Source organism: Camelus ferus, chromosome 5 (genome assembly GCF_009834535.1).
Source record: "Camelus ferus isolate YT-003-E chromosome 5, BCGSAC_Cfer_1.0, whole genome shotgun sequence".
Taxonomy (NCBI): domain Eukaryota; kingdom Metazoa; phylum Chordata; class Mammalia; order Artiodactyla; family Camelidae; genus Camelus; species Camelus ferus.
In genome coordinates this window covers 40,631,013-40,647,907 of record NC_045700.1, presented here as the reverse complement: position 1 = coordinate 40,647,907, position 16,895 = coordinate 40,631,013, and the positions used below count along the sequence as shown (strand labels likewise).

The window sequence follows — 16,895 nt, the reverse complement described above, 5'->3', positions numbered from 1 at the left end:
TTCTTAAGCCTCTTTCGATGATAAGGCATCACTATTTGAAAGCAAATAAATGCTGGACTCAGTCTGAGATTTGTTTCACATTGAAATGTGTGCAAAGTTTACAGTACTAATAAAAAAGCAGGAATCTACACTGCATGTTAGTCTTTCTTATTTTGTGAAGTGCTTTAATTTAAAAGTGCTAGGAACAGAAACTAACAATAGTGACTGTGACATCAACCTGAAGATACTTTTAATTTCTCATTTTATGTACAAAAGGCTGAAAAATAAAATAAAATGAACTTTGTACAGTATTTATATTTTCTTAGAAAACTCTAACCATATGTTTTCAACAGAATTTAGCAGCTTGCAACATGTTTATACATTGGGCTTTTTACCATAGAGTATTCAATTAAGATTGGAAGGATAAAAAGCAAGAAGCTCTTCCTTGTTTGCTGCAACCTATTGCTTAAATGACATGAAGAATGAGGTCTTGGTTGAACAGCTTGCTTCACTTTACCACTGACATATGGCTTCCCATATCTGACTTCTGAACAGTGGAAGGAATAAGATGCAGCAGCAGAGGCAAGATAAACATGCAGCAGTGACAGCTTCGAACTATAATGGAACCAATTACATCATATTACCTGTTGAAAGCTTGCAAACTATACTTACTGTGGTACATATTTGATGCAATAAATACTGTGCTTAAGTCGTCATTTTTGTTTGCTCAAACATGCACCACTGGGTAAAATTACTATTTACAAAGCAGACTTTCTTTTTTTTTTAATTGACATAATACTATGTCAACGTTACCAAGAGCAGAAGATGGCTAAACAATACTGCAGGAAAAAGCAGAATCAACTTTATAAAGTGGTGGTAGGGGATGCTTTTTGGTCAGTTCAGGTTCTTAGAAAGGACTGATAGGATACTTTTACTTTATGCCAAAGGACACTTATCAAAAATGTTATAGTCATGCTGTCAGGACTCTGAACGACTATGTAATGGTGTGTGTGTCTGTGTGTGCACGTGCATGTGTGTGTATACACATATATGTATATGTGCCTGTATATACATACGTATATACATATATACATGTACATATAATGGATTATGTAAAAATAAAACAACTTTTTAATGCTTGTGAATTCTATGGAACATTTACAGGCACAGTAAAATTTTTCTGGATGAGACACCTTAAAAACATGAATAGCTATTTAAGCACCTCAAAAATCTAAAAACATCCTGACATGAGAAGTAAACTCTTTCCTTTTGTGATGTGATTTTTTTTCGTGTGAGAATGAGAAGTGCAGCATGCCTTCATTTAAAATATTCCCAGTTATACGACAGAAACATAGAATTTCCTACCTTTACTCCCTCTCCCCAAACATAAATCCATTTACAAAAATAGTCACATATAATAGTAAACAACCTGTGAATTAAAAAAAAAGTGATAAATTCACAGCATACATTTTGTAAAAATATGGCAGATGTGGCAGTTAAAACATAAACAGTGGTGACAGTTAGTGTTATCAAGTGTCACGTGTTGAATTTACATAAAAATCTAACTTCCCTCCCCCCTTTAAACTGGTTCCTATCATCTGAGTAGCCATAACTCTCTGCTCTTCAGCAGTGTCAGCTGGTTGTGAACACAGAAACCTCCTGTTGATGCTGTTTCTCTGGTTTGTTGAGTCCCAGTTTGCTGACCAGAGGTCCCTGTCTTGTTATAGGCACTGACCTTAAGTATACATTTGTAAAAACAGTCAGTTTGGCATAGACCTCCTGTGGGAGTCTTGTTGACACAAACACATCACCATCACAGGCTGTAAACAATTGATCACAAAATGGAATTTTCTTCCTTTCTTCCCTTCTTTCTTTCTTCCTTCCTTCCTTTCTTTCTCTTTCTTCCTTCCTTCCTTCCTTCCTTCCTTCTCTTCTCTCTTTCTCTCTTTCTTTCTTTCTTTCTTTCTTCTTTCTTTCTTTCTTTCTTTCTTTCTTTCTTTCTTTCTTTCTTTCTTACTTTCTTTCTTACTTTCTTTCCTACTTTCTTTCTTACTTTCACTTTTTACTTTCCCTGATATCTTTCCCTTTGTCTTCCTTTTCTGATTTGTCTTTTTCAAATTTTTCTTTTTCTGGTTTGGTCACACTATCATAGGAAGGTGGAGATGTGGTGGAGGGTGTTCCATCGGTTTTCTCTGGAGTTGAATTCTCATTTAGTTTATCTATGAGGGTATCTTCTTTGATGGGTGTTCCATCACCTTCTTTGCCTTTGTCTTTCTTATATATACATGAAACTTTTTTAACTTTTTGCTTCAAGAGGTAGCGTCTATAAGCCCTCTGGATAACAATAGCAGACACTTCCTCTTGTTTGCGTTTCAAAGTGGTTGTAATGGGCTCATAGGAGACTTTGGAGGGGTTCGATGCCATGAATCTCTCTTCCATCTGTATTCGAAGGGCATCCATCTCTCCACTTTCACCCAAAACACGCTTTGTAAAGGCAAATAAGATGTCAAGGCAGTGGATCCTGTCCCCACTGACCATGGGCAGATCCATGGCAATGAGTTGGACTTTGTTTGGTTTTGCTATGAGAAGCGGAGGATCCAGGGCAGCCGCAAAATCAGAGAGCTTGGAGAACTCTATGAACTGGGTGGCATCTGGGTCAAACTTCTCCCAAACCTCATAGAACATCTCAAAGTCATCCTCACTCAGGGGCTCTGCACTTTCTTCAGTAGCAACACTGAAGTTCTCCAGGATGACAGCGATGTACATGTTCACCACAACCAGAAACGATATGATGATGTAACTGACAAAAAAGAAAATCCCAACAGAGGGGTTCCCACAGTCTCCCTTAACAGAACTTCCGGGGTGATCTTTTTCAGGGTCACAGTCTGGAGGTCCACTGTTGAGAATAGGTGCTAGTAGCCCATCCCAGCCAGCAGAGGTTGTGATCTGGAACAGGCAGATCATGCTGTTGCCAAAGGTTTCAAAGTTGAACATGTCATCAATTCCAACTTCCCTCTTAACATAGGCGAAGTTGGACATGCCAAAGATGGCGTAGATGAACATGACCAGGAAGAGCAGGAGGCCGATGTTAAACAGTGCAGGAAGGGACATCATCAAAGCAAAGAGCAGCGTGCGGATCCCCTTCGCCCCTTTGATCAGACGCAGGATCCGGCCTATCCTGGCGAGACGGATCACTCGGAACAGGGTAGGGGACACAAAATATTTCTCTATCAACTCAGCCAGAAACATGCCTATAGAAAGCCAAGATACAGCAAAAAACGTGTTAATATTTAACAGCAGCAAATTAAAATTTACATTCTAAGATAAGCACTAACCAGTTTTACAAAATGTTGACATGAGAATTAAGTATACACACATTTACATGTACACACAATCTGCAATGTTTGTTTAGCAAAATGAAACTAATATGTTTAGTGTTACAACATTAACACTTTTATGCAAACTGAAGGTATTATTGGTCATTTTTCCTAGTTCAAGTAAAGCACCTATCAAAAGACACGATGTATGTGGCAGCCAAGTTCAGAAATGGATTTGTTTCTAAAATACTCTAATAGTTTAAGTATTTGCATAAGAATTGATAAGGCATTCATCTGGCACCAGGAATATGAGAATTCTTATTCTTCTGAGATGGTTTGTGACCCATTTTATTTGAGAGGTGACAGAATAATGTGCAGGAGACAATCCAGGCTTTGGAGACAGACATACTTGGGACCGAATCCTGCCTGGTGATTTTACACATTGCTAAATGGTGATAATATGCAGCTTTTTGGTTGTTGTTAGGCTTAACATTTACTGAGTCTTTTCTTTGTGCTAGGCATAGTGCCAAGTGCATTTACTTTCATAATCTCATTTAATCCTCAGGACACCACTTTACAAAAATATTTCCTGGAAAACCAGGGATTGGAGAGGTGAGGTAACTTGCCATAGGTCACAGAGCTGGGTAAGTAGTGAAAATAGAGAAGCACCAGGCCAGGTCTGTGTGACCCAAGAGTCTCATCCCTTAATCACTGTGTTACTCCCACATGTCACGGTCATCAGGATTAAATGGAATGGTATATTGTTTCAAAGTTCTATTTAACCAGGAAAGTGTATAAATAGTGGAATACTACTTTTCTCTCTATGTTTATGTTCTCTTTTCTCAAACAGGAAGAACCTTATCTTAAATTTCTTATATTTACTTCCAGATTTGCTGGCCTACACATAAACACTTAAAGTGTACTGACAAAATGAATCTGCTTTGAATTTTTGAACAAAATGTTTATTTCTGAAAAAGAGTATTACACACCATAGAAAACTATCTGAACCCAAAGATAATGTGAAGCCTGTATGAGTGTGAATATATATAAACACACAACATGCTATTCCAATTATCAAGGACAATTATTTATGAATGATTTGACTTCTCCTAGTGATTTATACGTGCAGGTGTGTGAGAATTGTTTAGTCAAAGCAATACTTGTCTGTACTACAAGAGTATGTTGAGTTCAGGAGTATTATGCCAAAGTTGTAGTTATTGTCTTCTGCAGTAAGACTAGCTGATAAATGAAAGCTGCAAAATATGAATTCTTTTTTTTACACATCATTTCATACACAGCATGCAATTAGAGAAGTGGCAAGCTGAGAATGGACTATTAATTAGAATTTCATTTAAAATTTTGGGATGAATGAGTAAGATAACACTTTAAAGTTTCAAAACACCAATTTTCACTACTTAATCTCTGTAGGTGAGTAAAAGCACTTCTTCTTACCTACAATGGAGAGAATGACCACCACAAAATCAAAAATATTCCATCCTATGGTGAAATAGTAATAACGAAGAGAGATTAGTTTCAGTACACATTCTCCAGTGAACAGAACAATAAACACCAGATTAATCCAGTACAGGATGTTTGTCATTTCTTGACTCTGATCATCGGTTTCTACCATCATGGTGACCATGTTGAGGCAGATGAGGATCATGATGCTGATATCAAAGACTTGTTTGGTTACAAAATCAAAGACCATTCCTTGGAATTTGTTCTGAAACAAAGAATATGTAAAATTCACTTAGAAAATGGAAAAAAAATCAAGTTCAACTTGTCTGATTTTAACATAGCAATATGAAAATGCAGCTTGTATAAGGACACTCCATGTTTGTTTCATACTTGGGAGAAAATTCTGTATATTGGAATATCTAACTCTTTCCAAATGTGTTTGTTTTGTTTACACTGTTCATAATACCAATTTTATACACTGACCTTATGTTAAGAACCACCTGTTAGGTTCTCAGTGCCCAGAATATCACCATGCGTATGATGAACAGTCAGTAAATATTTGACACTATAATGAATCTTTGTTATCCCATGGGTTGTGGATGGGTATTAGAATTAACCCGGTGTTTATTTCCATATCAGCATGATCAACAGAAAGCTTCTTAGAGCCTCTGCCCATTTAGTTTTCCAGTGGGTCACCTCAAGGTACAACTCCAAACCCTGGTAACGGATCACTAGCTACAATTTAAATCCCAGAATGTGCTGGAGTAACCTATATAACTTTGGAGGACTTGTTCAGCAAAGGTTTATGTTCTTTCACTTCATCCTGGCCCTTGATAATGATTAGCAATCCTTTGTCCCTCATTTGCTCCCAGGATAGTTTCAAACTTCTCAGAAATATCCCATTCTCTTGCCCTCCATTCTTACTTCTTTTTTGAGAATATCAAAGTCAACCGGTACAAAGAAACTCTTCTACTTCTGTTTGCATTTTATATTACCTTGATTTCCACACCTATTTTTTAAAATATTACTTCAAATTCATTGGAGGAATCAGTCCCTTTTCCTCTCTAAATCTAACCTAGACTACCCTATTCTTGAGCCACATCCTGTGCAACTTTATTCTATATTTATTCCCTTTCTCTTCAATCTCTTGAACTCTCCAGAATCTCTTGCTTTCAACCTAATCTCTCAATCTTAAGAAATTTTATTCTACTACTTCTTCTAAACATTCATCCTCTTTCAGATTTCCCTTTTGATTGTCAAATTCTGCAAACTAGCGTCTCCAATTTTCTCTCCATTTATGTTCCTACTTCATATTCTGCATGACATCACTACTCTTACAGTTGTGTAAGGCAGAAACTCATAAGTCATCTTTGTTGTTTCCTTCTTCACTTCTCATATTCAGTTAATAAACCTTTTAATTTCATTCCTGTGATAGCTCACAAATCCATCCCCTTTATTCATCTCTGGTTCAGTTAACCTACCATCAATGAAATGGTTCCAAAATGAGTCTACAATGCACATACTGCCTCTGTCAATACTAGTTGAGTGATCTTCACAAAACCCAAACTGACCAGGTTCCTTTCAATGGTTTCCCACTGCTCTAAGGACAAAGACTACTCTTGAAAATGGCCTACAAAGCCCAGAAAAGTCTGGCCAATCCTCACCTATTCATTCTCAGCCTGTCCCAAATGACGTGCTGCACTCCAGCATCGCTGGCCTTCCTATCTCGGGGCCTTCACATATACATTCCTTTTCTCTTCCCACTTTGCCTATTGACATTTTCTCATTCTTCAGTCCTCAGCTCATGCTTCAGGGAAGCTTTCCCTAGCTTCCTTGATTAATCATCCCCCTTTCCCTTACCAGCTCTCACAGCCAAATGGATTCTTTCCTTCTTGGATACTTCTATTTGTTGGCGTGAATATTCGATCACCAAATAACTCTATGTTGTTCAATATTTAATTCCAAATGCTCAGCATAGTACATTGTTAATGAATGACTTAATGGATGGATTTTACCAAACCATTTTCTAATTTGCTAAATTGTTGCCAATAATATTGTAGCTAAATGCACTGATTATTTCCCATGCATCCCTGCCTCTTACTAGGTAAATTTATGTCATTTGACTGAAATAAATAGCCTTATAAAATTTTGCTTTCAATTACACATCTATTTGTCTATCTAAATGCTGCCTTATTGATAAACGTCACTCCTTCATTGATTTATCTCTTCTTATAATGGTGACGTGCTCAAGGTGTCATGCTTAGCACTTTTTGAGGGTTTTATTTTTTTGGTATATTCTAATTGTCTTTCAAAAAATGAATCTGTCCTTCAGAGCTCAACTGAATTATGCCTGACACTCTAAAATCCTTCTTTCATATCCATAAGACGTAAATCTGTGTTTCCAAATGCTTTACAAGACTTTCGTTTATGTTAGTGGAATCAATAATTTCACATTAACTGTTTTAGATTCTTCATTATCTACATGTCCTCCCTCTTTTCCTATATTTATAGCTGTCTCATCCCACTGAGCCTTCTTATTGGCTCACTTATCTCCTGTGTTCCAGTCCTATTGGCATGACCTCATATTGTGGACTTACATTCTTGTATATAAGGGTTCATCTTCTTGTCTAAGGCTCAGCGTTATTTTGTCTCTAACATCTTCTCATATCCATCCCTAAAATCTCTTTTTCTTCAGATTATCATTCTGTTCACTTAATTATATTGCATTTTTATTTGTGTTAATTAAAATAGATTTCTTCAGATTCATAGTGGTGACCTTGACTCAGAAAATTTATATTTACTACTCACTGTTTCAAATACATCACTATTCTTGCCTGCAATATTTATTTCCATGACTTTGCAGTATACATGTTCTCATGGAGGGTATTACTATGTTTTCCTTCCTACTCATTCAAGTTGCAATATTTCTCAAAGAGTAGGCTCAAATTGTACATTCCTTATGCTGTGTGCAATATAACTATCCATTTTCTTCAGGCTTTTGGCTAACTTACAAACGAAACACAGGCATGGTCAGTTTTAGCTAGGCCAGTTTTACATCATCACTAATGAATTCATAGAGTCAGGATTCCTGGGGAATGCTGCATTGCCTTATACCATGTACACCTTGGGGGAGGAGTTCTGAGACTTAGTATCTGAGCCACACTTCCAGGAGTGATGGGAGAACTCAGGGACTCTCCTGACAACATTTCCCTGCAGTAACCAAACAGAACCAGTAGCCACTGGCAAATATGCAATTGGAATAGCTATAAAAAGTCATTAAAAGGATTATGTCATCTGATTTAGGGGCAAGATGCTAGGAGGAAATAGGAGACTTTTCTTAAAACCAGGAATAAAACAAGACCTGTGACTTGTTTCATTAGGGAGTCCATTCAATCTGCACAGTTGGACAGAATATGGGGCATATCTGATATGTACCAATTATATCAATTGATCCCCACTGCAGTCTGAGAACATTCAGTATTCCCCACACTATTATATATGAATATGTTTTCTTCTCTACATTATTAGAAGCTCCTCAATGATATCAGTCCTACGGAATAATATTGTTAGATAAGTTTCAACGTTTTTTAAATATATATTTTATGTCTATATAAAATATATCACATAGTCTATTCATACTATGTATATATAAAATACAAGTACTTAGGCTATTTAGGCTAGCTAGTCACATTGCTAAGGCAAAAACTTTGTTTTGCAAATTCACCAAAACTAGTATCTAGCAATTTGGGCTGTAAAAGTGGTAGATAACATAGCTTTTACTGTTGATGAAAGTGTGTTATTCTTACAGCAGGTCGAGGTATGGGTTTTTGTGGTTTCTTTGAACCCAGTTTTTTCATTGCATTGTAGTATTTCTTCTGTTCTTCCGTCATAAAAATGTCTTGACCTCCAAAGTAAAGAAATGAAAGCAAAACTTGTAAAAATCATGTTCTTTGCTAGCTATAAAATCCATCTTAGTAATTCTGTGAAAATTAGCCCCACATTCTATTCTAATGTTACTAATTAATACATGTATTTTGGAGATGCATATATTCAATACATAAATTATGCCATATTGGTCAGATTTCTACACTGGAAATATCAATATATGCTATCTGAATTATCACTTACTTAAAAACTCATAGATTATTAAGTACTTCAAATAATTTCTGAATTTATATTCTTTCTTTTTGGTGATTGCATTTACAGCCAAAAGGAAACAGTGTGATATGTTAAGTTCACATTTTAGAGCAAAGATGAAATTTTAGTATACTTATCTTTTTTTTCTGTTGGTTGAAGTTATCTATGATGACACCAATGAAAAGATTGAGAGTGAAGAATGAACCAAAAATAATAAAGATAACAAAATAAAGATACATGTACAGATTGTCTTCATACTTGGGTTGTAATTCTACCTATAAAATATGAAAAATTTAACTGTTAGACCTATACTTTCATAAAAAAGATACTTGAAGAATTTTCAATTCTCAAAGCATGTCTCAATTACTGGAAATTAAAAAAATTAAATAGCTTTTATGAAACATCAGGTTTCATAAACATTCAAACACCTATTGAAGAGGTCCTAAGACTTTTCACTGACTTGAAAGAATGAGACAACTCATAGAAAAGTCTGAATAATTAAAATTAATTTCACCCAATAAATGCCTAGATTATGAATGTCCTTTATAAGCAAAGACTTCAATGAGGCATGCAAAGTGAGGATTTCCTCTTCCAACAGACAGATGTTAAGAGTCACACTATTTTATGTTAAAAACTTTCAAATTTTACTCTCTAACTCGGTCTCCTCATTTGCAAAATGGAAATAATAGAACCTACACCTCATAGTAGTTGGGAATGTCCAATATGTTAATCTATGAGAAGTGTTAGAACAGTGACTGGCCAGTAGTAATAGATAAGTATAAAGGTTTGATTTATATCACATATTTCTCTTGATAGACTCAAATTATTACTATATGTATGGATATAGGTACATCAGTAGGATCCTTCCGTTCTGAAAATGAGTCTACTGATTCATCCTACTAGCAGGCCTTAAGCACTATTTCTGTAACAATGATGCCCTCTCTTATTCAGCACAGGTCTGATTTTTTAAAAAGTATGATAGTTGGTTTGAGCTTTGGCTGTAATCTATAGTTTAGGTCTCAAAGGACATTGTCCTAACCAATGAAGTTAAACAGTCACAGATGTAATGAATGCAGATAGATGACCCATTGTGTCATGAAATCAATTTAGAGGGTAATGTACTATATCATGGAATTTTTTTCCTAACTAAAAAGGGTAAAATAGAAATATTGTAAAAGTACCTGCTCTTTCATGAGACTTCCATTTTATTTATGTGTGTGTGTAGTGGACAGTGATATAGAATGATACTTTTAAATGCCTTAAAATTAAATATAATACATACAGAAAAGTGCATAGCACATAAGTATAAGATGTAATAAATTGATATAAAGTGAATTTCACAACCCAGGATATTATCAGGGTGTCAGAAACCCTTGGTGTATTCTTCCCAAACATAAATTCTACCATCCTTGCTAGAGGGAATCATTATCTTGACTTTTATAGCAATTTTTTTTTAGAGTTAGTATTTAACTATGCATTCTTGAACAATAAAGTTAGTTGTGTCTGCATTTTATCTAGCAGATACATTTGTTATAACTGTTATATTTTTAAGATTCATCTACGTTATTGTGTGTACTGTATTCATGTATCATTTTCAACACTGTGTAATATGCAATTATTTGCCCCTTTTCTACTACTTTTGAGTTGTTTACAGTTTTTGTTAGTGCAAAAAATGTTATGTTCATTCTTGGACATAGGTTCTTCTATATATATGTATGTAAGTTTCTATAGAATATATTGCTAAAAATGGAATTGTGGGGCTAAAGAATATCTTGAACTTTAATGAATAATGTTGATAGTGCTCAACTTTTAAAAAGGAATATTTACCCATTTTTCTCCCCACCAGCATACTATGAGTTCTTACCGCTATTTATTCTTGGCAGTACTTGATATTGTCAGACTTTTTAATATTACCAATCAAGAAAGTGTGTAGGTGATATCTAATTTTGGCTTAAATTTACATTTCTCTATTGACTAATGAGAGTAACAGTGAATAACTTTTCATAGTTTTAGTGGCCAACTGGATTCCATCTTTCTTGAAATACTTGAATGCTGAGGAGTTATATAGCAGACAGCATATGCTAGGTTATTAAGGAAGAAACTGAAAGTAAGTTCCAAGTCATGTAGGTTATTGATAAGAAAGATAAAGAGAACTTTAAATGAATTAATCAAATAGGGAGGAACCGTCTGCAGAAAATGATAATGTAAGAAAGCCCTTAGCACAGTGAGTGGTAATAAAGAATAAATTATTACTCATTCAAAAAAAGCTTGTAACTGGGATTCCTGATAGTGATCATGGAGACACAATGCAGGGCGTCAAGCTCTCACACTCTCTTTTTTTAACAAGGTGAGGGAAAAAAAAATAACTCAAGAATTCTTTCTAAGTTACCACCTGGTATTTGGTGCCAGGGATAGAACATTTGGAGCTTACTTCCTATGCTCTGGCAATACACCAGAAGCCAATCTCTTTTTTTCAAAGTGTGATTTCTTCCTTTATTGTTAAATAGTGAGAAATTATGGAGATTATACAAAAAAACTTCAAAAGTGCTGATTTGTATAAGGTAGATTATGAAAACCCTTCTTTCTACCACAAAATCTCACTTCCCAGAGAGAAATACCATTAGGTTTTTTGTTTGTTTGGTTGGTTTTCTGTTTGTTTTTTCACCATTAGTCAGATTCCTCCTATCAACAAGAAAGAGCAAAAGCTAGAGGAAATCTGTGACAGATGAAGAAAGTGCCTGTGAGGGCCTTTATTTCATGGCCAGAACTGTCAGAACCAAAAATAAAATGTCTCATTTAAAAAATACAGTCAACAAATTTTTAAGTGCCAGGTGCCATGCTAGATACTAGAAAAGATATGTTAAAAGATTCACAGTGAGTAGAGAAAGACATTCAAATCAAATTTTGGAAGAAATAATGTAAGGCTGCGTATTTTAGTTTTCCAATATAGATGTGCTCTTTAAATGGACCCATAGTTTTATTTTATTGACAATACCACTAAATTACAACACTGTGGAAATAGTCACTGGATCAAATTAAACAGTTTTCCCTCTAAACAGACTTACATTTCGTGAATCAACAGCTGCATACATGATATCCATCCATCCCTTAAATGTTGCCTGTAAAAAAGGCACATTATTTAATTTTTTCCCTCACAAATTACAATTCTAGAAAAAATATTAAATATCAGAATTAATGGCCAAGATTCATTCAAAAATAGGTATATAAAATAGTTTGTAATTAATATTTAAACTCTTTGGGGAGGATGGTATAGCTGCATGGTAGAGCACGTACCTAGCATGCACAGGGTCCTGCGTTCAATTCCCAGTACCTCCATCAAAATAAACAAATACTTAATTACCTCCCCCCAAACAAAAAAACAAACAAAAGAAAATTAAACTTTTTGGGCAAACATATGCATTGAAAAGAGTTCAACTTCGTATTCTTCTACAACATCTTTATATACAACTTTAACATCTATAAGTAAATCATGATGGATTATAACAATATGATATCATAAAAGCAATTACCAACAACCTTTGATTCTGATGTATCTATAATAATATAACACAAAATAGTTTCACATAAATAGTACTACTATAGACAAACTGAAAAATATGCTGCACTGTTTGATCTTGATGCTTTCTTTTCAAACTTATTCTTTTCTAAATGGTATTATCAACAATCACCAATCACGATGGTTTGTTCTTGAAACTATCCTCAATATTACTGAATACACTATTTTGAGGCAATCATTCTATAAGAAGCAGTATTATAACCTGAAAACAAACATATCTAACTGCAATTTACTCTTTTAAATATTTGGAGGGGGGTGTTTGTGGACACAGTAATCCTGAAAATCTTGTTATATATTTTTTCAGTTCCTTAGTGCTAGAGGCTCCTGCAATATTTATATAGTGTTGGATACTGTGCAGGTGGATCATCTCAGGGAGCATGTAGACATGACTTAGAGTGGTCAGTTGAGAAGTTGAATGTATTTTTATGAAATTATAACAGACATAACAAACATGATAGGAAGGTTTTCACTGGCAAGAGAACAGTCTCCCTGTCTGAAAGTGTTCAAGCAGCAGGCAGTAAGATGGGAATCGAGGTAGGAGTCTGTCTGAGGCATACATTTGGTTATGGTGGTGGTAAAGGTTGGGTGGGTGGAGACTTGGCGAGGGTTTACATACTGTCTGGTACCTGAGAAGGAGGACAGAAATCGACTACCCTCCACACCTTTCCAACTCCACCCTCGCACCAGTGCCTCTACTTTGCTTAGATTAGAGATGGCCAAAACGGGGGGTTCCTCACAGAGATCTCAATAACAAAGACCTGTGCTGGGGAAACTAATGCATAGTCTGGGAGGCTATAAACTTTGTAGAGCTGTCCAGTGTCCAGCATGGTGCAGAAAAGTCAGACGGCCATGATTGAGGAAGAATCTATGCAGAAGAGCCTGAGGAAGTATGTATTTGCAAATACCAAGAAGAATTTTGGAGTCATTTTAATAACACATCACAGTGAATAATAAAGTGGTTACTCACTACTTGAAGCAGGGAAAGATACCCAAGTCCCACATTATCAAAGTTGACTTTCACATTCTTCCACCGGGCAGTTTGGTTGCTCTCTATGAGGGCCTTACATTCGCTGTAGTTGTTGACCACACTGACATCAAACATTTCTCCAGTGGTGTAGTTAATACAGTGATAAAATTTGCCAGCAAACAGATTCACCCCCATAATACTGAATATTAACCAAAAGATCAGACAAACCAGAAGTACATTCATTATCGATGGAATGGCTCCTAAAAGAGCATTTACAACAACCTGGCACAGAAATGAGATGGAAAAAGAAGTGAAAAGAGAGTCAGAACTACGGAAGGACTAGGAATTTAGGTTATTATAAATGCAAACTATATATAGAAAATACGAGAATCAAGCTAGTACTGAAAGTTTGATTTTCCTTTTTCAAAACTAAAACTGCTACCACAGAAAGAATGATTTTTAAATTGGTAAAGTGAAAAGAATTTAATAGCTAGCCATTCTTTTCTATGCAACCATGTGCACACAAACACATGAGCATACACACCTACATACAAAATCCATTTCTGGTTGTGTCTGTAACATTCAGAGAAAGTCCTAAGTATTTTAAAATATCACAAAAAGTATCTAAGAGTTTCTTTTTGAATAGCTCAATCTACCCAGACAGGGTATCATTCATTCTTCAGTCCTGAGGGTATGTGGTCTCAGGTTTTGAGCCCCAGGTGATGACAAATGGCAGCACAGATTCCTCCCCATTCCTTTGTACCACCTTTCTAAATGAGTGTTAGGTTTCCACAGTTGACCTACTTTTAGCCATCTCAGCCTTTGTTTGAAAGCTGAAAGGCCAGGTTTGGACTTTAAAAGGTTTCAAAACACATCATAAAGAACAGTGAAAAAAATGATGAGGAATGATTTGGTGGTTTTAAATTACAGTGAGTGGGACTTCCTGCACATTTATAAATGGATGGAACGTAATAATCTTGACTCACATCAGAAGCCTACATAACATGCTAGAAATTTCCCAGAGTGGAAAATCTAGTTAGAAGCAATCTAATTGCTTCTAATTAGAAGTAATCATTCAGTCTTTGTATTCTGTGAGTGCCCCCAACAGTGTCAAGTTTATGGATGTCTGACAAATATTGATTGATTGGTCATGTGCGTATGAATGTTAAAGACACAAATTCTCCATGGATTTGTCATTTCTAAGGTTCAAAACAGCAGTTTGTTCTCAATTATAATTCCAACAAATTCTAAAGCATTTAGTCTTACCCTCATTCCTTCAAAGCGGGATAAGGCTCTCAATGGCCTCAGAGCTCTTAGTGTTCTGAGGGATTTGATGGCACCAAGTTCTGAGTAGCCCAGAGCATTTGCAGTTAAGCTAACCAATGAGACCTAACAGAGAAAGTAACACAATTTTCTTACTTAGTTAAAAATGCTTACACAATTCAACCTTGCTCCATGCAATAAACCAGTAGTTCTCAAACTTTGCTATCAAAATCACCTGGAAGGCTCATTGCAAACAAATCACTGGCCAAGGTTTGGGGTGGGGCCTGAGAATTTGCATTTCTTCAAATTCCCAGGTGAGACTAATGATAACTGGCCACACTTTGAGACCCACTGCTATAAACTTACGAAAAAGAAGCTATACATGTTCCTTCTTTTCAAGATTCTTGACAAGAAAAATTTAAAAAAATCAAACGTAAAGCAAGGAAAAGAATGACAAATGAAATCTTCACCTACAGATTTGTAAACTTTATCATTTCTCATATTATTTATCAGATCTGAAAGAGAAATGACATTTAGTACAAGTATGCCAGTAAACTATGCAAGCCACTGTTGACTTGAATATAAACACATTCAGAAAGATCTAGGCTTCTAAACAGTGGCTTAGTCTTTCGGTAAATGTCAGTGTGAGGGCATAAAACCATTAATTAGGGCAAATTAAAATAATTATGTTAAAAAAAGAAAAGTTGATATTTTTAGTATAACTAGAAATTATCAGAACAGTATTTTCTTTAGTCATTTATACAGATGACTAATGTAGTTGATAAAAGTAAAATCTCAGCTAAAAAGGAAAAGAACAGCTGCCATAGGTGGCACAGAAATGTCTGATTTTCTTTAAAAATACATAGAAAACTCATTAAAACTATATAAACTAAGAAAAGCTATTTTCCCCTAAAGTTCATCTAAATTTCAAAAGCAGAAAAATGAAGATAGATATGTAATATAGCTTTTACAAGTACGGTGTTAATGGACACTTGAAAAATACATTTAAAAAAATAAGTGAAGTACATAGAAAAATTTTACAATAAAACTTGACTTCTTCTAACTGCCAAAGAAAAATTGGCACTTGCCACCTGCCTCTACAAGGACTGGATCATGTTGGCACTTGCCATCTACCTCTGCTTGGATTAAATCATGAGCCGCTGCTACCGTTGACCTCCAACACTCCCTGAAAGGAGTGCAGGGTGGAGATCAGCCATGAGGCCCTCTGTGCTCTGGGGAAACTGGCAGAACAGGCCTTCAGATAGTTAGATATTTTCAGGAAAAGATTTTATGAGCCCAAATTCTTGCGTCTTCTCATATCTAGAAAATCACTAAAATCTGTAAAGGTGACATCTGCCGCTCCTGACTAGCAGCAAGCCTATGCCTAAACGTGTGCTTGACTGCACGTCCCCCCCTCACTGAAATCATATATAATACTGAGTTCCCCCGCCTCTTTGGACCAGTTCCTCAGAGCTATCTGAGATGCTGTCTCCCGGGCTACAGTCCTCATTTTGCCCCAAATAAAACTTAACCCACAACTCTCACGTTGTGTGACTTTACTTCAGTCAACAAAACTAATTTTGCACATGTGGTCTGAAGTAGCAAAACCTCTAAATTTGGAAAAAATTAATCTATAAAATTTCTTAAGTGGTTTATATACCTTTCCTAAAATCTAAACTTTAAGGCTTTGTAAGTCTCCTTTTCACAGATAATTGAAAAATAAAGTTAATGAATTATCATTTACTGTGAAAGATTTTACACATATAAAATATGAGGACCTATAGTACTTTATCTTCTCTGAAGACAGAATGAAAAGAGATAGGCATAAATTAAAGGATGAAAGATAAAAGTTAGACAGAAGAAAGAAATCCTGAACAGTATTTATTGGCTAAAGTAGTAAAATATCCAATTTTACGTGTCTTGTGTAGCTAAATGTGAAAAGGAGGTATATTAAAGCCTTCTTCTCTTTCTGGTCTTAATTGGTCTTTTGGCTTCTAGATAATCCCCTTCCAGTCCATCATTCACACCTCCACCAAATTTCTCTCCCTAAGAGAGAGCTTTTCTTGTCACTTTCCATAGATAATTCTTTAGCGGCTTATTTACTAATTCTTAGATCTAAACCTCTTTGGATGGCATCTCATGTTCTTCAACCTCTTCTCCAACTTACCTGTCTTACCTTATTACCCAATCACAAAAT

The 16,895-nt window shown here is 35.5% G+C and overlaps 1 protein-coding gene across 2 annotated transcripts in view; it reads right to left on the bottom strand.

The window, feature by feature from the left end:
* Positions 1-2,028: 2,028 nt before the first annotated feature.
* Positions 2,029-16,895, bottom strand: part of LOC102511393 (sodium channel protein type 2 subunit alpha) — a 129,452-nt gene continuing 114,585 nt past the window's right edge. For both annotated transcript variants that reach the window (XM_032479603.1, XM_032479602.1), the window contains 7 exons: positions 14,702-14,824; positions 13,436-13,717; positions 11,957-12,010; positions 9,029-9,166; positions 8,561-8,665; positions 4,749-5,019; positions 2,029-3,230 (listed from right to left, as the gene is read on the bottom strand). In XM_032479603.1, coding sequence (XP_032335494.1) covers positions 2,035-3,230; positions 4,749-5,019; positions 8,561-8,665; positions 9,029-9,166; positions 11,957-12,010; positions 13,436-13,717; positions 14,702-14,824 — 2,169 coding nt within the window. In that variant the 3' untranslated portion in view covers positions 2,029-2,034. The remainder of the gene's footprint in view (positions 3,231-4,748; positions 5,020-8,560; positions 8,666-9,028; positions 9,167-11,956; positions 12,011-13,435; positions 13,718-14,701; positions 14,825-16,895) is intronic.